Raw genomic sequence first — 21,284 nt, 5'->3', positions numbered from 1 at the left:
ACATGATTTCCAAATAACTCCATGACAAAAGTGGAAATGCTGCCATTGATCCCAATGAGGATGTTGACGCTTGTAAGAACCACGTAAGCAGTGCTGGGGATTTTAAAGAGGAAGGACGCTGGGTACATAAGAGGAGTGATGGACCATCTGAGGAGAGATGAGATTAATGATTAATTTTTTGTGTGTATTGATAGACCCCCGACTATATACAGGCCCCACAGAAGGAATATGAAGCTGAGCCCTTTCGTTTCTTTTAATACAGGAAGCATGCAAAGACCCCATGTGGGGGACCATATCAACCATATCTAGGAATCAGACTTTTGCAATCCAGGCTCATTATGGATACGTACCCAAGTATACATTTCTGGAGAGCACTAAATATGTCCCAAAAAGGTACGTTTTTTATTACAGTTTTTGTTGTCCTCCAGAGGCTGCTGTGTACGCTTTTCGAGATCTCAAAAACCTCTTGCGAGTGCCATTCACACCTGCCATTCTCTTGTACATCCACCAGAGAAATAAAAAATTTTAGTCATCTCAAAACCGACTAAAAATATTAAGTAAAAATTTGTATAACTTAAAAGATTTTGTCAAAACCTGATTAGCTTATTAAAATTTGTTGTCATGACTTTGTCATTCATTTTTTACAGTGCATCAATGTGTCTTTGCTAAACAGATATGATTCTTCAAATCTTGCAATATATGCAAATTTAGCTGGGTTACATTGACTAAAATGTCAGAATGTGCATTTTATAAAATCTAAACTATTTTTACACAAAAATTATTTGGTATACAAACGGGGTTATTTATAGGCTTTGTACTTCACTTGTGTTTAAGTAAAGATGTGCTCCGTAATTACAGTTTTCATTCATTCTTCATTCATAGTGGAATGAACCGCCAACTTATGCAGCATATGTTTTACACAGCAGATGCACTTCCAGCTGCAACCCATCACTGGGAAACATCCATACACACTCATTCACACACATACACTATGGCCAATTCAGTTCAATTTACCTGTACCGCATGTCTTTGGACTGTGGGGGAAACCGGAGCACCCGGTGTAAATCCACGGCAACACGGGAAGAACATGCAAACTCCACAAAGAAATGCCAACTGGCCCAGCCGGGACTTGAACCAGCAACCTTCTTGTTGTGAGGCGACATTGCTAACCACTGAGCCACCATGTCGCCCAATTTATAGGCTAAATAAATGAAACGTCTATTTTTGTCATAATTTGTGTATAACCTCTACCAAGAACAAAACACTGTGCCTTTGTAAACAAATGAAATGTTGTATTTCTCTATTATTTTCCCTCTCCTTTCACAGAGATATTCTACTACATGTGCGTGATGCTTCTCTGTTGTTAATGCTGCCATTTGATATGAATGTAACATTCTAATTTTAACATTTAATGGTCAATGACCAGTCAAAAACAAAATAAAAAAAAAATCAAAACATCTCTAAAGTATTAAATTACAGAGCTTTCATTATAAACCAAAACATTAGAATGCCATCACTCGATTCAGAGTTATAAATGATATTTATATGCATTCTAGTAATCTGTATCAGTCGTATATGAATATATAATTTCTAGGCAACAAAGGATAGACCAGTTCAATAGGAAAGAAACTTTGAATAATTTATTTTGTGCAATATACAAATATATATATATATATATATATATTGTATATTGCACAAAATAAATTATTCAAAGTTATATATATATATATATATATATATATATATATATATATATATATATATATATATATATATATATATATATATATATATATATATATATATATTTATATATATATACACACATACAGTTGAAGTCAGAATTATTAGCCCCCCTTTGAATTTTTTTTTTCTTTTTTAAATATTTTCCAAATGATGTTTAACAGAGCAAGAAAATTTTCACAGTATGTCTGATAATATTTTTCTTCTGGAGAAAATCTTATTTGTTTTATTTCGTCTAGAATAAAAGCAGTTTTTAATTTTTTAGAAACTATTTTAAGGTCAAAATTATTAGCCCCTTTAAGCTATTTTTTTCCCGATACTCAACAGAACAAACCATCTTTATACAATAACTTGCCTAATAACCCTAACCGGCCTAGTTAACCTCATTAACCTAGTTAAGCCTTTAAATGTCACTTTAGGCTGTATAGAAGTGTCCTGAAAAAATATCTAGTAAAATATTATTTACTGTCATCATGGCAAAGATAAAATAAATCAGTTATTAGAAATGAGTTATTAAAACTATTATGTTTAGAAATGTGCTGAAAAAAATTCTTCAGAAAATAAAATAAACAGGGGGGCTAATAATTCTGACTTCAACTGTATATATGTGCTCAGCATAATTGAGTACACCCCATTTTGAAAATGAATATTTTTATCCATTTTCCATCCATGAATATAGGCAATGTATTTGTATATATGTATATTTATTACAATAATATTTTAGTCACAAAACATATTTAGAAATTGAAAGATAATACAATTAAATTCAAGCAAAATATTGCAAAAAAGTTACAACCTACAAAATTTCAACAAAATTTTTCATTTTATAGCTTCTCTTGATTTTTCCTCTTTTAAATTTGTATTTAATATTTTTCTTTAATACATAAATTTGGGTGTACTCATTTTTGGACTGTTATGAATATTTATAAATGTAGAATATGTATATATCGGTAACATTGAACATCATCTGTGGTGTTGCATGTTGCATTTTTGATTCTATAATGTCGTATGGCTCATAACACTCTCATATGTTTATTTTATACATTTTGGGTGGAGTAAATTTCAACATTTAGACTTGTCCAGTTTCGTCTGGAATGCATCCCAGACCACCTCCTTCAGTGGTTTGAGAGATCGGATTTCCATCTCAAATGAATTATAGAGAGCCTTTACACTTTCACTTTTCACAGTCAGATAGCTATCCAATCAGAAAAATGCATGAAGTGATCAGCCGCTTAAAGACATATTGTGCAAAAGCTAGCACATCTTCCATTTCTGCCGAAAAGGCTCCTCATTTGAAAGTGATTGTCATACTAGCTACATAAGAATGTCTTACCCATATAGAAGCAGGAGCAGGGCAAGAACAGGCAAGTTGGTGGCGGAAACGTAGGCTTTTTGTTGAAAGCACACAAAGATCAGGATCACCAGAGTGGCAGGAACAACATAATTGCACTGTACCAGAAAACAGATATTAGATGTATGGCATAGTTGGATGGATTGTAGCATATAAAGCAGACACTCACCATATCCCAGAGAAAGTTGGCCAGCCAGTAGAGATATGGTTGAACACCACTGATAAACTGCATGTGCTTGGCTTTGTTCACTCGCTCTTGAATGAGGAAGACAACAAAGCTGGCGGGGACGAAGGACATGGCGAAGATCACGCATATGGAAACCAGCACGTCTACTGAGGTAGTCATCCTGAAAAGCCGTAAATCAGAGATGTTAAAACAATGATGATCCAATAAAAAATGTCATTGATGTTATTTGCATTTCATTGAATCATTATTTCAGGACTTACAGGGCCACTTGAGAAAGCTGTTCCTTGGTCAGATTGAGTGGATGGTTGAACGCAGTGATGCCAAACTCACTGGGGTCTTTACCAGGTGGTAAGTTGGCACGCAAGATACCGTTGTTCATTACATTGAGGAAGGCCCCAATACTGTGCCAGCCCTTGTTATTGAACCAAATCTGAAAATAAAAACAAGACACTAATATAAATCAGAAATAGTTCTATAGTTTAGCAGCTTAAAGGTGCCATAGAATAAAAATCTGGATATAGGTGAATAAGAGATGGAAATGACCAAGAAAGAGAGGCTAATTGGAACAAAACACAAGACTGTTATGTCACTAATGGGATTCAGTTATGCACACCCCATTGATTGGCCACATTTCCTATGAGATTACAACAATATATGTGTTTCTTTAATTCTAAGTATATATAAGGTTGTATTAAACATGCTACATTTGTGGGACTCTTATTTTGAAAAAATGGGAGAGGCAGAGAGCTATAAATGTATTCAGCGAGGCATAAGGTCTCTTTAAATGCATATTTTGTTATTTTAACATATAAACTGTGGAACTTTGGCAACAAACACATGTAATAACACATTTAAATCCTGTTTATGCATCGTGTCATATCACATAGCTCTTATTATGGTTATAAATGAGCAGGGGCATAGTAAGGTGTGGGAAAAGGGTGACAGAGTGCATAGGGCCCTGGCAATTTAGGGGCCCAGTGACCGGTTAACCACCCCATAGCTAACGTCACACCCCGCCCCCCCACAATCCCCCAACCAACCCCGCCTCTTCACTTCTGAGATCGCTAACATCACCATCACACCCGCCAGATCCACCAGATGTCACTGACCTTGACATTATTCTTAGTGTCCAACCCATTGATAAATGTAGACAGGCTTTTCAAGAAACGGTCGGCTGCTGATCCTGAGTCCTAAAAGTGTAAAGAAAATAAATACTTCACATAATATTCCTGTCAGCTGTCAGAATCTTATTGTAATAGTTATCGTTTTTTATATACCTTCCCCAGTTGGAAGATCTCCCTGACTCTAGAGATGGCGTCGTCAATCTCCTCAGCTGGAGGAAGTACCTGAGTGCTTCTGGCTCCCAACGAAAATCCTCCATATCTGAATTCGTTCACCCAGATCTTGTTTTTTAAGCTGTCAAGGGATCCATTTGTTAACGCACTGGATGAAACTATGGAATTCATTTCAGTTAAACAATCATACAATCAGGTCATACCTTTTCCCAATGATCTGTGCATAGGTCTTCACTAGATAGTCTGAGATGTTTCGTCCTGTCAGGTTCTGGAGGGTCTCAGTTTCACTGATCTTAATCTGAGGAGGTGGTAGACCACCTGCACCCGCAGGGCATTCTGGGAGCATCTTCTTTTTGCCATTACAGCTGCACTCACAAGCAGGCGATGGGTCATTCATGGTCCAGTTCTTTGTTGTTAAAATCTCCATTATGCTTTCTGGCACTTCTGGTGTAGACCATTCCTCATCACCCATTGTACAGGGAGCATCCCTAACACCATGAGAAAAGACAACTTAGCTATTTACTTAACTAAAAAAGTAATACAATTTACTGTATGTTACTTACGGAATTGGTTTTCCTTTCATGCATCGCGTTCCAAAGCCAGGATCATCAAACAAAGCTCTGAGTAACTTATGTGTGCTTACGTCATAAGGAGCATCTTCACTGTTAACACAAAATGACTGTTTATAGTGGTTCCTTACAAATATGTTAAATCAATGCTGAGTGGCATGTTGTCTTTACGTACCTGAAGAACATAAACTGTTCTTCATACATCCAGGGATTAAGAGCCAGACTGGGATATTTTCCAAATGGGGGCACAATGAGACTGAATACCAGAGCGATGCACACAAACACAGCAGGAAGAACGATCTGTAAAGACAATCAAAGTGAGTGTTTGTGAAAAGCACTGTAGGCCTAATTAAAGAGATTGTTCACCCAAAAATGTAAATTCTGCCATTCTTTGCTCACCCTTTACTTGTTTCTGACTTTTACGAGTTTCTTTCTTCTGCTAAATCCAAAATAAGACTTTTTAAAGATGTATTTTTTGACAATTTTGCCTTAAGACAGTAGAATGACAGCAAGTGAAGTTGGAGAAAGAGGAGAGGTGGAATCGGGAAAAGTCCATAAGCAGGGACTCGAACTCGGGATGCCTGGAATCGCTGTTGCACTATATATCAGCACACTAATCACTGGGCCATAGGCGCTGACTCAAATGAACATATTTTGAAGAAAGCTGAAAACCTCTAACCACTGACTTCCATGGTATCTGTGTTTCCTATTTTGGAGGTCGGTGGTTACAGGTTTTGGTCTTTATTCTGAGTATGTTTGGGTTCAACAGAAGAAAGAATCTCATAAAGCTTTGGAACCACTTGAGGTTGAGTAAATAATGAGTACATTTTCTTTTTTTGCAGAACTATGCATTTCGAGACTATTGGCACCAACACAATCACAAACCAAAGACACCAACAGTCTCTATGAGCTGCATGCCTTACAATGTATGTGAGAATCATAGAAACAAATAGGCACCAATAGTCTGTACCAGGGGTGCACATGCTTGGTCCTGGAGGGCCGGTGTCCTGCAAAGTTTAGTTCCAACCCTGATCGGACACACCTGGGCTAGCTAGTCAAGCTCTTGCTAAGCTTTTTAGAAACATCCATGCAGGTGTGTTGAGGCAAGTTGGAGCTGAAATCTGCAGGACACCAGCCATCCAAGACTGAGTTTACAACTTACAGTGTTTTGGGTGATTATGTAAATCATTGGTACCAATAGTCTCTATTAGCTACTTGTAGTTATAATGCTTTGCAGAAACATTGAAATCATTGGTAATTTTTTTACAGACTATGGTATATTTCTCATTTGTACCTGTGCAAAGAAGCCTTTTCTTGAGCGGCGAGCATATAGCAGTCTCTTCCACAATAAAGCCACAAACTGCTGCCTCTTCAAACTCCAGCCTTTCACTTGATATGATCCTTTGCCATCGGACCCACTCAAATAGTCTGTCTCTTTGGATTCTGGTGATCAAATGGTGGACAGCACAAACAAGAACATTGAGATATTTGTCTGAGTCTAACGCAACCGTAGGCATGTTTTAGGGTTCTACCTGGATCACCCTCAGATTCATTGCAGTCAAAGCTATCATCTTCGGTCAGGGGTTTCAGGCAGCTCTGGTGATCTGCACCAAATGCATGTCGTCTCTGTCTGCGCACCGGCAGAGTTCCGTCTAACACAATAATAAAAATACAAGATCAGATATTTCCTCTGTACTTTATGCTTTCCTTATTCAGTTTACCTGAGAGGCAGTAGTGAGCTTCAAATTTACCTGAGAGCATTTCGGTGTCAACTCCACTGTCCTCGGCCACTTTAAGGAAAATCTATAAACAGAGAACATTGATTGATTAAAAAAAATCCCAAATCAGTTTGCTGTTGAGAAAAAGAAAGCCACTAGAAACTGTACCATACCTCTTCAAGTGTGGTATCTGAGACACCATAGCTGGAAATGCCAAGGTCAGCAAGCCGATCATCCAGGTCATGGAAGAGCTCAACAAAAGCACCGTTTTTAGCAGACTCATATGGCAACACATATGTGATCTCATGGCCGAGGTCTTCCACCATGCGGGCAGCAGGAACATGCTTTAGGATTAGCCTGGAAATGAGGGTTACATCAACTGGAACCACGGGAGATTCAGGCCAGGAAGTTCCTGCAGAGTAAAGTAAACACTTTAGTAATAGCTCACATAGGATAGGATGAGCAAAAAATAAGAAATAGGCTTATTTTACAAATCCCCTAGAGTTAAACAGATGAATTTTACCATTTTTGAATCCATTCCGCCAATCTCCAGGTCTATTCATAGCATTTTTAGCTTAGCTTTGGAGATCGGCTGAATGGATTAAAAAATTGTTAAACTCAGCTATTTAACTCAAGGTAACTTGTAAAATGACTGTTTTCCAAAAAAGTGGAGTGTTTCTTTAAGGTTGTAGATCAGGTGTTGTCTTACCAATTGCTGTGGCAGCTTCACTCTCTTGGTCGCTACCTAGACCAGCATCCGAACTGCTCTCAGATGCATTATCATCCTAGAAAATCAATCAAACAACAGCACTTAGCGGCTTACCAAATTACTCAGTGTTTGTTTTTGCAACCTGAAGTGTACTTACTTTCTTAACAAAGGACACGGTGCTACTTGAGTTCCTGCAAGAACTGAGAGAAGGCTCAGTGTTCTTCTTCACTAATGTAAGATAGTATCCAGTTCCCAGTTGAGTCTTAAGATACAGCGAGGAGCCTACACAGCAAAGCTTTCCATGGGAGATGATGGCAATTCGATCACCCAGAATGTCTGCTTCATCCATATGATGGGTGGAAAGAAGTATTGTACGACCTGAAAAAAGGCATGGTGGTAAATTTCATCAATTACAAATACAAAATGAACAACAAATGGCTAAATGCATTATGTGGTTACCTGCACGATACTTCAGTAGAAGGTCCCAAATGCCTCTACGAGCGTATGGATCCACACCAGCGGTAGGCTCGTCCAGAATGACAACCTTTGACCCTCCAACAAAAGCAAGAGCTACTGAGAGCTTCCTCTGCATACCACCTGATGAACAACAAAAGGAGTTTGCAACCAATAAAACCAACCAACAAACAAAAATTATGTGACTGGTTGCATAAAGTCCTTAAGTAATTTAACACAAAGGTGTCCCTGAGGGAGGGGGGAATCCTTGAGGTAAGGGATTTCATTAAGAGAGTTGCAACAATCTTCTTAACTGTCACCCTTACCTAAGTGCCTTTTCTAAGTGTTTCACTGTAGTTTCTGGCCACATACAGCAACAGGCATCGCGGTTGCTATAGTAACAGATCGTAACTGAAACTCTGCAATACACATTATCTGTGCTGCTTACTTTCTGTTAAGCAAGTCGAGACGTTCCCTTATCGAGCCGATCCTGACATTATGTATGAAGGACCGGCTGGGATCACATAGAAACTGTAGCTTTATATAGATGCACTCCTGCACAGATTTTACAATCCTGCGAGTCTTCCTGAGAATGCATACATTCTGAGTGTTGTTTGCTCATTTAAGGGAGCTTTGTAGCAATGATTAATGGAACACTTAGATCACTGGTGTCAAAGTCAGTTCCTTGAGAGCTGCAGCCCTGCACAGTATAGTTCCAACCCTGCTTCAACACACCTACCTGTAGGTTTCAAACAAGCCTGAAGGACTCAATTAGTTTGCTCAGGTGTGTTTAATTAGGGTTGGAACTAAACTGTGCAGAGCTCCGGCTCTCCAGGAACTGGCTTTGACACCTGTGACTTAGATCATTAAGGGGAAATACTTAAAAGCAGCCTTCTTAGGTTGACCTTTAGGTTGACCTTTAGGTTTTTGTTCTTGCATCCCAAGTTTTACTAAGTGTATCCCTAACTTTCAAACTAAGGGATTTCTTAGCTTAAGGACTTTCATGCAACTGGGCCCAGGTTATAATATCACCAACCTGACAACTGGCTGGTTCTGGATTTGCGTTTGTGTGGAAGGCCAGTGTCACACAAGATCTGTTCCATCTCTGCCTTCACTTCTTCCTCGGACAGACCCTTCAGACGAGCATAGAACCAGATGTGCTCTTCTACTGTCAACCTGAAATATCAAGCAAATGCGGTTTTGATTTATACAAAGAAATGTGTTGAAGAATTGTTAGTGTTTGGGTTTTGAAGGTCTGATGATGGCACTTACATGCTGAAGAGGACGTTGTGTTGTGGACACACTCCGAGGCTCTGCCTGATTGAACTTAGCTCTGAACGAATGTCTTTGCCCATGATGTATGCAGTGCCAGAGGTGGGAGGGAAAAGGCCAGTGAGGATAGACCTAAAAACATTGAAGATCAATTGAGAGGTTAGATTTTGTATCCAAATTAATAGAAAAAAACTGGGTCAAACTTTATTTTAAGGTACAATTCTTGCTATTTATGAACCATTAACTATGACTGTCGCTTTATGATCTCCTAATTTGCTGCTTTTAAATAGTTAATAAGGTAATAGTTAGGTTTAGGTGTTGGGTAGAATTAGTACTAATAAACCACTAGTATTTTCATAATAGTCAGGTGATAAGACAATAATTAATAGTGAGAATTGGTACTTAAACTGAAGTTTTATCAAGATATTGTGAAATATTTTTTACAATTTAAAATGACCACATTATAAAATCGTCTCTATTGCTACCTCTCTCCTCGCTGAACAAAAGTAGTTAATATTAAAAATAGGTTTTACTGCTAACCTAAAAAACAGTATATGATTTTAATTAGAAATCTGAACTTACATGGTTGTGGTTTTTCCAGCTCCGTTGTGACCCAGGAAGGACGTTATTTGACCTTCATGAAAACCAAGTGTCAACCCATCCACAGCTAGCTTTTTACCATGCCGATAGACTTTCACAAGATTCTCAATGTAAACTCCCAGTTTAAGGTGGGTAGGTTCCTCTTCAATGCAAACGGCTTTAAAAACAACAACACAAGACAGATTAAAATGTTTGCTCTTTTTAATTAAACATGTCTTTCACATTTGGCACTTAATCCCAAGTAGCAAAGAATTCTGGCCCAGATTTGGCATAAAGCTGGCACAGCAGGCATACAGCATGTAGGACAAACATGGGTTCGGCAGAGGTTGCACCATCTTTAAGGCATTTGTCCCAGATGTAACATTTTTTATGTGAGCTATGTAAGTTTGGCCTATCTTGACCCACATTTAAAATACAATTAAATTATTTTTCAATAAAGTGAAAAATTCTACCAATCAGGTCGCTTTCAGAAAAAGCACACCCATGTGTGCTTAAAGCACAAAGCTTCATGGTTCTATCAATTGCATTGCAGTCATTACACACCAACATATCTGGCCCAGTTCAGGCTCAGTTATTTACTTGGTTGAGACTTGGTTGAGACTTGGCTGATGCCAGATATGGTCCAGGTTGGCCCTTGTCTGGAAGCCAGACTTGTTCTAGTCATCTACCATAATGCCAACCTTGAATGAGGTCTCCATAATCCTGGACCAGGCCGTATCCTGAGCAGATGCTGTGGTTGTCGTGGAGGAGTGGAGAGCATGAGACTGATTCCTTTAAAGACCTTAGCAACAGATCAGTCTCCACATTGATCCATATTGGGCCAGCCTGTACACCTGTCGGTGACGTACACAAACCTGCAGCTTCTCCATAATGGACTTTCAGCGTTCTCCAGCCTCTGGTGCCTTGACTACAGCTGTGCACAAGAGGTTTGGCCAGAGCAGAAATGGTTGTGCCCGACTGAACTTTCTCTCAAGGCTTTTTTCCTTCACTTTCTTCAATTGTTGAAGTTTGTTCCTCGCCAATGGCTAGCTTGGTTTGGGACTTGAGGAGTTGCGCATCGATGGATTTGCTCTTCAATGTTTGGACTTTCAGCAGTGAAAAGTGAAACCACACTGAACTAAACTGAACTTCAACTCTGAAAACTGGACTGACAGTTTCAATTTACTAGAACTTAAATGTTAAGCTGCTTTGACACAATCTACATTGTAAATGCACTATAGAAATAAAGATTAATTGAATTGAATTGAACAATTCACTGCGGGATGTGGGCCAAGCAGAAGCTGATTGCATGGGCCAGGGAAATTTTGCTATGTGGGATTTTATATATATATTGAATCACAATGATTTCTTACCCCCTGCATTGCTCTTCTTTCCGTGTATTGCAGTATTGTTTGTGCTGTTCTCTCCAAACCAGTAGGATTTAGTGAAAGGGAAGTACCATGGCCTGGGAATGCCATATTGCCCTGGGAACACCGTTTCTATGTACCAGGTCATGACGCCATACAGGAAGGCATCAAAGTACATGAGGATGAGGCAGGTGGTGAGGTTGTAATCGTCCTCTTCCACGGGGCTGGAGAAGAGGTTATTCCACTGAATACCCACACCCTGCTCCTCAAACAAGGCAAAATACTCACAGCCAAAGCCAAACGCCACCGGAGACAGTAAGCTCTGTGGACACAACATTGATGCAAGTTGTTATAAAGTCAGTTTTTATTATTTTTTCACCATCTATAATACAATTGCATTATCCATGTCTGTAAGTTAAGGCTGTTGCTGTTGCATTCTTATAAAGGCAGCTCAGATTCTTAACCAATGCTAATGCTAACCTGCTTCATTATCCTAACCCTAATGATAATGCTTTCGTTCTGCCAGTACAGGGGGAAGGAGACCAGAGGCCATTTTTTAAATGCATGTCAATGGAAGAGAGGCATCACTATACTGAATAAACAGCTTTTGTGAGGAAATAGATTATTGTTTAATGAATGGACAGCCTGTTTGCTAATCTTCAACATGTTTAACATGTAAAGGTGAACCATGTGTTTATTTTACCCTAATAATATAGAAGGGAATGACATGACAGCTTGGAGCCATTTATGGCATTACTATACAATATTACATGTGGTGTACTATGTGTAATATTTTTTATAAAATGTACATTACATATTTCGGTTAACTTACAGAGCACTGCGTCTTCATTATCAATATGTTAATCACCTTTTTGTTGAGAGATTTTGATGATATCAGCATTAATTAAAATTAGAATTACGTGTGCGATATTTAAGACGAGAGAACAAGAGCACAAGATCTGTCATAAAACTAAATGCTAGCCACAGGTGATAATGCCATTACATGACTGGCTGAGGTAACTTGTGGAATCCACGTTAGCCATTACACTTTCTCCAATAGTAAGTAATAGACAGTTTTTCATCTTCATATAGTAAGAAAATCTCTGGTTGCAATCAGTTTTTAGCAGTTACCATAGCAACCGAGTGACAGTTGTCGAAGCCTCCATTCCTCTGTGAGCTCTCCATAATGTGTGCTTCACCAGGGAGTCAAAATTGATCGATCAAGTCACAAACATGCTCAAAAAAGTGTCTTCTTGTGAAGAGGTAGCTAGCACATGTTACTATGAGCTATTAGATATGACTGAGACATTTATACACACACAATCTCTCTCGGGCACACTTTCTTTCTCTTTCCCTACTAAAAAAAACAACCTTGGCTGGTTGGCTACTTTTAGCTGGTTGACCAGCCTGGTTTTAGAGGGGTTTTGGACATTTCCAGGCTGGATTCCAGTCATTTCCAGCATGGTCTTAGCTGGTCACCCTGGAAAATGACCAGCTAAAACCAGCTTGACCAACCTAGACAGGCTGAGAGCCCAGCCAAAACCAGATATGTCCAGATTAAACCAGGCTGGAAATGGCTGGAAAACAGCCTGGAAATGGCCAAAATCTCTCTAAAACCAGGCTGGTCAACCAGCTAAAACCAGCCAACCAGCCTAGGCTGGTTTAAGCTGGATTTTTCAGCAGGATTAACATGTCATAACTGATGAAAATTTGTTCAAACATTGTGCTATTTTATTACACTAGCTTTCATTTGTCTATAACTTCATAAATGACCATAGAATAAACAGGATAATCAATGGCTTGGATTTTAAATGCAGTTCGTGTAGGACAGTTCTTTGCCCACCTGACAACATGAAGACCACCTAATCTCCTCCTACTGATTGAATGTGCAAAATATATGATAGTGTTAAGAAAGCACACTAAAACAAAGTATTTATATGTTACTGTAGCATGGTAAAACACACATTACAATAAAAATCATGTTTGGTCACTTTGTTTTGATGGTCCGTTTGTTGAATTAAGTTACATTGCATCTACATGTCAACTAATTCTCATTAGATTATAAGTAGACTGTTAGGTTGGGGTTAGGGTAAGTTTACATGTACTTGCAAAGTATCTTATAGTCACTTAAATGTCTGTTGAAGGAGAAGTATCAACAGATACTAAGCAGACAGTCTACTAATATTCAAATGGACCATCAAAATAAAGTGCTACCTCATGTTTTTAGTGATCAAAAGGCACATAGAAACTCTGGTTCGCATTAAACTGAACTCTTGTATTAGTATACCAGATCTTATTCATATCGAAGATTGCTTGTAATCTAGGGTTAGCCAGATCAGAAACCAAAGCCTACAGTGGGTTTAAAGTGCAATTGTACAGTAAAGATATTCCCATCGCACCCATGAGTCATTGTAGATAAGGAAAGCAGTGTAAACGAGATTCCTTTAGCAGTTTACTGTATGATAACCAGCACATGCACTTTTGCACTTTGTAATTGTGAAGATGTTTTCTTTAGGTACTCACAGCGATGACTTTGGCGGCGAAGCCCACGTAGTCCTGCCAGGCCACGCACAGCACATAAGGCAGGTAGAGGGTGAAGTAGATGATGCCCCCGCAGGCCGCTGCCAGGTTTGCACGCGCAAATGCTGTGCTGATCAGGAAACACTGCATGATGGTCACCACGGCAAATGACCCGAGGAAGAGGAAGACGACCCCAGGGTCACTATAGGGCAGGAGATTTCCCATCTGGAGAGGGAAAAGAAATCAGGGTTATTATCACTGTTTTATTAAATAATAACAGAGTTGGAGTTCATTATTTAAATAATTAATAATCATTTATTACAATACTTTTATAGTAAAATATTTTTTAAAATTACATTTATTTTTGCTAATTACTAGAAATGTTACATATAAATAATAAATATTATTAATAAATAAATACCACTAATAGTAACAGTGTTACTTAAGTATTATTTATATATTTTTGTTGTATATTTTATTATTGTATATATTTTTGCATATTTGCTAGTAGAGTTTTCTCTCAAATATTTAATGTTTTTATTTAGCTTGCTTTTGCAATTCTGGTACTTTTATTTTATTTAGCTGTGAATTTTTATATACATTTTGTTTTGGATTTACATGTAATATTTTTAATTCAATATTATTTTAATAATCAAAGATAGCTTAGTTATGTTTTAGTTGATGACAGAATTGTTAGTATTATTAGTAACGTCACTACAAAGGGATTAACAAGGAATTTAGGCCACAGTCCAATAGTTTATTATTTGTTTATTTTATAATCTTTGACAAACTGTTGAATTAGTTTCAGTAATTTACTGAGTTTCTCTCGGCGTTATGATGGCGCAGTGGGTAGCATGATCGCCTCACAACAAGAAGTTCGCTGGTTCGAGCCTTGGCTTTCGAGCCTTTGGCATTTCTGTGTGGAGTTTGCATGTTCTCTCCGTGTTGGTGTGGGTTTCCTCCGGGTGCTCCGGTTTCCCCCACAGTCCAAAGACATGCGCTATAGGTGAATTGAATAAGCTAAGTTGACAGTAGTGTATGTATGTTAATGCAAGAGTGTATGGGTGTTTCCCAGTGTTGGGTTGCGGCTGGAAGGGCATCCACTGTGTAAAACATTTCCCAGCTGTTCATTCCGCTGTGGCGACCCCTGATTAATAAAGGGACTAAGCCAAAAAGAAAATAAATAAATGAATTGCTTGGACTTTGAGCACATAGAACATCTGGTGACATGATCGAGGAGAGTGCTTTTTCACTAAATCCTTTGAAAACTAAGGAACGAGTAGAGAAGGGCAGCCTATATTTCATCCTGTTATTGTTGAGGGTCAACACGTTGAGATTGTAAACTGTTTTAAGTACTTAGGGATTATTTTAGGTTGTAGTTTAAATTTTAGTGAACGCGCACACTATATCTATAAGAAGGCAACACAGAGACTCTTTCTTTTAAGGAAATTAAATAGTTTCAATGTTAGTAAAGGTATTCTGAGGAAGGTTTATACCAGTCTGGTTGAAAGTATTATTTCCGATAATATTTCTTGCTGGTATGGAAATTTGGAGCTAGAAGCAAGTATAAACTTGCAAAGATTGTTAAAAGAGCTAGTAAGGTCATAATGGACCCCCAGAAACAGCTTGTGGAACTGTATTTAAACCAGACCAGACGGAAAGCTTCACAGATAGTTCAGGACTCCACTCATCCTCTTTATTATGAATTTGAAAAGCTTCCTTCTGGTAGACGATACAGAGTCCCCACAGCAGACCCACACTGTCTGCTATTACCATATAGAATAAATGACCATGAAGGAGTTTGTATGTTATTCTGTGGTTTCATAGCCAGGGTCATGTGTTGGTAATCTGTGGTGTAGGAAGCTTCGTGTTTGTGCTCTGTTTTTGTGTTTTGTATTTGTGATTTTTGGGAGGCTAAAAAATGGATTTCCACACGTGTGGACAATAAAGATTTCTAATTCTAAAGCTTTCTAATTCTAATCAATGAGTTTCAGTCATTTTTATTTGCTTTAATATACAGTTGAAGTCAGAATTATTAGCCTCCCTTTGATTTTTATTCTTTTTTAAATATTTCAATTCAATTCAATTCACCTTTATTTGTATAGCGCTTATACAATGTAGATTGTGTCAAAGCAGCTTCACATAAAAGGTCATAGTAAATTGGAACAGTGTAGTTCAGTTTGTAGTGTTTAAGTTCAGTTCAGTTGAGCTCAGTTCAGTGTGGTTTAATAATCACTAATGAGAGTCCAAACACTGAAGAGCAAATCCAACGATGCGCAGCTCTATAGATCCCGAACCATGCAAGCCAGTGGCGACAGCGGAGAGGGGAAAAAAACTTCACTAAATGGCGGAAGTGAAGAAAAAAACCTTGAGAGAAACCAGGCTCAGTTGGGCACGACCATTTTAATTTCTCCGCTGGCCAAACGTCTTGTGCAGAGCTGCAGTCTCAGTGGTGGAGGCTGGAAGCTGGCCTCAGCGAAGACTCGTCTTCCAAATGATGTTCAACAGAGCAAGGAAATTTTTACAGTATGTCTGATAATATTTTTTTCTTCTGGAGAAAGTCTTATTTGTTTTATTTCGGCTAGAATAAAAGCAGTTTTTATTTTTTTTTATTTAAAATTTAAAATTATTAGCCCCTTTAAGCTATATATATTTTTTCGATAGTCTTCAGAACAAACCATTGTTATACAATAACTTGCCTAATTAGCCTAACCTGCCTAGTTAACCTAATTAACCTAGTTAAGCCTTTAAATGTCCCTTTAAGCTGTATAGAAGTGTCTCAAAAATATCTAGTAAAATATTATTTACTGTCATCATGGCAAAGATAAAAGAAATCAGTTATTAGAACCAAGTTATTAAAACTATTATGATTAGAAATGTGTTGAAAAACATCTCTCCATTAAACAGAAATTGGGGAAAAAAATAAACAGGGGCTAATAATTCAGACTTCAACAGTATCTATATAGTTGCTGATGTTTTTTTTAATATATATTATTTATGAACTAATATATATTATGTATTATATTTTTGTATACATTTTATATTAATTTCGAAATTTGTTTTAATATAAACTGAAAATGGAAAATATTGCCCTAATAACTTACTAAAAGTTGTGAAATAAACCATCTGCTTATGTTTTCTTAGTACCTTGAGCAGAAGAACCAGCAGGCCTGCGCTAATGAGAAGAGGGATGAGGCTACTAATAAACCAGCTGAACCACAGGATCCCGTTGTCCAATCCCATTATCCTCATGGTCTCCTTAAGCCGGGCCTCTTTCTCATATACGACGCCTTTGATGATGATTGCCACTGAGTACATCCAGGCCAGAGTCATGAACAGCGGCATGGAGCGGCTCATGATGCGCAGAAAACTGCAGGAGAAGAGGAACATTTGATGTTAATTCTTCCTACTGTTATTGATTGACCAGCATAAAGCATCTAACTACCATCTCTATAATTTAGTTTTAAATAATTTAGTATAATTTAATTAGTCTATATTAATGTGAAGTGCAGTGGAATACTTACATGTCATCTACATAACATGGATAAGGCATCTGTTGGATGTAAACACCAGTTTTTTCTTTGGATCCAGTAACTGCTCTGATGATGCTGTGCTCCACCACGTCCTGAAGGTAAGAAAATCCTCCCCAAATATATCGCAAATCCTCAAAAGGATCAGCCCTGGGACCTGGATCCCAATACCTGGAAAGGTAAGAATACAATATAACTTTGTCTTCAGCACTGCAATTTTTGGCTCATTTTACAAGTCACCTGAAGTTAAACAGTTGAGTTTTACCATTTTTTAATCCATTCAGCCAATCTTTGTGTCTGGCGGGAGCATTTTTAGCTTAGCTTAGCATAAATAATAGAATCAGATTAGACCATTAGCATCTCGCTCAAAAAACAACAAGAAAAAAAGATTTGATTCTCCTATTTAAAGCTTGACGACTCTTCTCTACTTGAAGACTGACAGACAATAAAAAGTTGCTATATTATAGGCCGATATTGCTAGGAATTATACTCTCATTCTGGGTTAATATACAAGGCACTTTGCTGCTGTACCATGTCTGAAGCATGCACAATGATATTATGCTCTGATGTTACATTGTTACTTAGCTGGGGACTATTTTCAGCCGCTGCATAATATCATTGTCATAGTATGGCAGCATAGTTCCTTGTTTGTTATGATGGAACCTGAGTATAGTTCCTAGTCATATCGACCTAAAGACAGCAACTTTTCATTTTCCTTTGGTCTTATTATACGACTTAACTAAAGAAGAGTCAAGCTTTTAATAGAACTTTTTTAATAGGGAAAAAAACTTGAGTGAGATGCTAATGGTCTAATCCGATTCAATGATCTATGCTAAGCTAAGCTAAAAGTGCTCCAGCCAGACCCAGAGATTGGCTGAATGGACTAATTCCTAGTCATAACGACTTAAAAGACAGCAACTTTCCATTTTCCATCAGTCTTTGTATACGATGTAAATACAAAAGAGTCAAACATTTAATAGATTTTTTTTGAGATGCGAATGGTCTAATCTGATTTAATGATCTATGCTAAGCTAAGCTAAAATGCTCCTGCCACACCTAGAGATTGGCTGAATGGATTAAAAAATGGTAAAACTTCACTGTTTACCTCTAGAAGACTTGTAAAATGAGTCTATATCCAAAAAATGGAGTATTCCTCTAAAATGGCACTTTCCATTATTGAGCAACTGAGTGAAGAAAGTGCTGACTTACCCATCTTTAATCTTGTTTGTGCGTTCCACATTATCAATGTCCATGCGGATCTTGTAGTTGACGTTGGGTGGAAGTTCAGAGCTGTTAGATGGTATGTCTAAGAATACAATCCCAGCCCAGAACTTTCTGTTATCCAGGAGGCTCATGGACTCGTTCACCAGTTTCTCCTCTGTGCTCACAGGTTCAAGTTTATCCAGGTTTACACACTAAAAAACAAAAATCAGCATTCGTGACTTAATCTGTGACCAAATTCGAACTTAAATGTACTATAATGTGCGATTTAAGCAATAACTGGCTTAAAATAATCTATTTAGCCTGTAATAATCTTTGGCTTGGTCTTGTATTACTGTAAAGGGGAACTTTTGACCCATTTAAAAGTGATTGCGTGCTGTTTGTCTTCTCCGATCATGTTATACATATGGAGATGGGTTCAAAATGATCTCTATTGCCTATGTAAACTGTTTTTCACTTCCTTTTTAGCTTTCACATCTCCTTTTCTCGTACAGACACATTATATTGGTCAATCAGACATTGGAAAAAAGCAGTTCATTTCCCTCAAAAAAAATTCTTCTGAAAAACGTGAAACCCAGCTGGTTGTGACATGCATGGGCTATATGACTGATGATTGGTTGTTTCTGTCTTTAATCTGAAAGTATGTATGTGGGAGACTGATGGATTATGAGATAGAAAGAAAGCACGTGGGAGGAGAAGAGAACAGAAATTATGGTATGAAAGAGAGCCGTTCAGACCTCCATGAAACGGGATATGCTCATAATGGCCTGGTCGGTCTCATTGAAGACATCCCGCCACGTGAATGCCGTTCCATAGGGACGCGTGTCTTCAGAGTGCTTAGACAAGAAGCTTATCACATCCTCTACGCTCCACTGAGTCCCAGCCAACTGGGCACTGAAAAAATTAGCTGTGAGGTTGTTGCGTAGAAGTGTCTGTGTTTGGAGAGAGAGAAATAAAAATGAATAATCAGTCATATTGAGTAGTTCCCATCCTGCAATGCAACTACCAGCCACATGGGGGAAGTAATGAGAGGAAAACGAGACAAACCCGCATCAGATCCATTTCATTGCTGTTCTCCATGAAGTTCCAAACCTTTGGTCTGGCTTCTTCCCACATTCCTCCTAAATCTCGCAGAATTCCGAGCTCTTGAAATGTCTTGTTGACCTGGGAATCAATAAGAAAGTTAATCCAACTGCTTTGTCAAATCAGAGCATATTTGTTTTTCAGTGCGGTTACCTCATGAATGATCTTCTGTGTCGCAGGGCTATGTGGAGTGTAGAGGATCTTCCCCATAAGAAGAGGTTTCAGTGCTCTCCAGATCATTCGAGAGATGGGACTGGCTTCCATGTTCCTCATCATGTTGTTACAGTATGGAGCTAGAAACACAATACAGGGATATCCATTACAGGTAAATGTATGAAAATTCTCTCATCATTCAGTCCCAGATTACACCAAATTACTTTTTTTATCTTGAGAGGTGGCTTTTTTTAATGGTTTCTATTGGCAGTGAGAATTCTGTGCACTGTTTATGTTCCCCATTACATTTTATGGAGTGCTCGCAGTTGAAAAAAACACCTGCAGGTGGAAAAAGTCAACCCAAAGTGCCCAATGTCATGCGCTCCAGCACAAAGTATGTTAAAACAGTGGTTGCCTAGCAACATAAAAAGTGCAGCAAACTGCTCTTTTCTAAAGTCAACAAAAAAGCAGTGTGGTGCACGTCACATTTTCAGAACTGAAAAGCCCATTCAGTGTGTTTGGCCCCTTTACTCCCCTTTCACTTCTTCAAAACCTAATCGAGTTTCTTTCTTCTGTTGAACACAAAATAAGATATTTTGAAAAATGCTGGTAGCTGGCACCTGGGACCAGTTGCACCAGCAGTGCGTAAGTTCAAAAGGTAGCCTAGTTGTGACTTAAAGGGACACTAAGTTACAATTTACACATTACTAAATATTTTTGTGTTGCACCACCGAACTTATTTTAAACGTAACGCTACATTCCAACTTAATATTTACATTATAACAGCCTGCCCCCATGTATAACGGTAGAAAAGAGATGACAGCAAGATTAGTTTACACTGAGGAGCTCACGATAATAATGAAGAATGAGCTCCCTCTACTCACAGCCTCATTTTCCTCCCAAATCTCACATTTTTTTGGTTTGTGAAAGAAGAGTTTTATTTTCTATCGAGGAGTGTTTTGTGTTAATTGTATCCATCAATTAAAATGAGAATTTCTTCATGACTGAGTTTTTCTTCCTGCTCTTTTCTTTTTCATATGTAGGATATATAAAAAAATCAAGTTTAATGCCAGTGTGTGAGTCGTCTGTTATTAATGACTGACTGTAATTTAATGTACTATAAAAATGTAATTTGTCATTTGATTTTCATAGGGCAGTTAAACTGATGCATCAATATATATATATATATATATATATATATATATATATATATATATATATATATATATATATATATATATATATATATATATATATATATATATATATATATATATATAGATGCATCAGTTGCAGAATTTTAAAGCAGTTTAACGATTTAAATGCTTTTTATTGGATATTACGTCGTTCAATGCGACTTTACGGAGAGCTTACGACCTACTAACTACGGTTTGCCCTAAGAACATGTGGTGCAAACGAAGTGAGAACAAATTTAGTTACAAACTAGCTAGTAGTTACTAAACCCCTAGTGAGGACTTTACGTTCACGTTTAAGAAAAAACTTAGAAACAGCTGGTGCAACCCTGCCCTGTTGA

The 21,284-nt window shown here is 37.9% G+C and overlaps 1 protein-coding gene across 1 annotated transcript in view; it reads right to left on the bottom strand.

The window, feature by feature from the left end:
• The window catches only part of abca1b (ATP-binding cassette, sub-family A (ABC1), member 1B), an 84,082-nt gene that overhangs the window by 17,947 nt on the left and 44,851 nt on the right, over window positions 1–21,284 (bottom strand). The window contains exons 10-36 of the mRNA XM_056472321.1: window positions 19,751–19,890; window positions 19,562–19,678; window positions 19,252–19,446; window positions 18,503–18,708; window positions 17,288–17,464; window positions 16,911–17,133; window positions 13,767–13,988; window positions 11,250–11,565; window positions 9,880–10,054; window positions 9,298–9,429; window positions 9,062–9,201; window positions 8,032–8,169; window positions 7,730–7,950; window positions 7,573–7,648; window positions 7,037–7,275; window positions 6,897–6,948; window positions 6,678–6,797; window positions 6,440–6,588; window positions 5,321–5,445; window positions 5,140–5,238; window positions 4,780–5,064; window positions 4,559–4,697; window positions 4,391–4,471; window positions 3,542–3,711; window positions 3,264–3,441; window positions 3,077–3,192; window positions 3–147 (exon numbers count right to left, since the gene is read on the bottom strand). Coding sequence (XP_056328296.1) covers window positions 3–147; window positions 3,077–3,192; window positions 3,264–3,441; window positions 3,542–3,711; window positions 4,391–4,471; window positions 4,559–4,697; window positions 4,780–5,064; window positions 5,140–5,238; window positions 5,321–5,445; window positions 6,440–6,588; window positions 6,678–6,797; window positions 6,897–6,948; window positions 7,037–7,275; window positions 7,573–7,648; window positions 7,730–7,950; window positions 8,032–8,169; window positions 9,062–9,201; window positions 9,298–9,429; window positions 9,880–10,054; window positions 11,250–11,565; window positions 13,767–13,988; window positions 16,911–17,133; window positions 17,288–17,464; window positions 18,503–18,708; window positions 19,252–19,446; window positions 19,562–19,678; window positions 19,751–19,890 — 4,376 coding nt within the window. The remainder of the gene's footprint in view (window positions 1–2; window positions 148–3,076; window positions 3,193–3,263; window positions 3,442–3,541; window positions 3,712–4,390; window positions 4,472–4,558; window positions 4,698–4,779; window positions 5,065–5,139; window positions 5,239–5,320; window positions 5,446–6,439; window positions 6,589–6,677; window positions 6,798–6,896; window positions 6,949–7,036; window positions 7,276–7,572; window positions 7,649–7,729; window positions 7,951–8,031; window positions 8,170–9,061; window positions 9,202–9,297; window positions 9,430–9,879; window positions 10,055–11,249; window positions 11,566–13,766; window positions 13,989–16,910; window positions 17,134–17,287; window positions 17,465–18,502; window positions 18,709–19,251; window positions 19,447–19,561; window positions 19,679–19,750; window positions 19,891–21,284) is intronic.

The sequence above is a fragment of the Danio aesculapii genome, chromosome 14 (genome assembly GCF_903798145.1).
Source record: "Danio aesculapii chromosome 14, fDanAes4.1, whole genome shotgun sequence".
In the NCBI taxonomy this organism is placed as follows: Eukaryota; Metazoa; Chordata; class Actinopteri; order Cypriniformes; family Danionidae; genus Danio; species Danio aesculapii.
The sequence above is the reverse complement of the archived record's forward strand: the minus strand, read 5'-3'. Positions and strand labels throughout refer to the sequence as shown.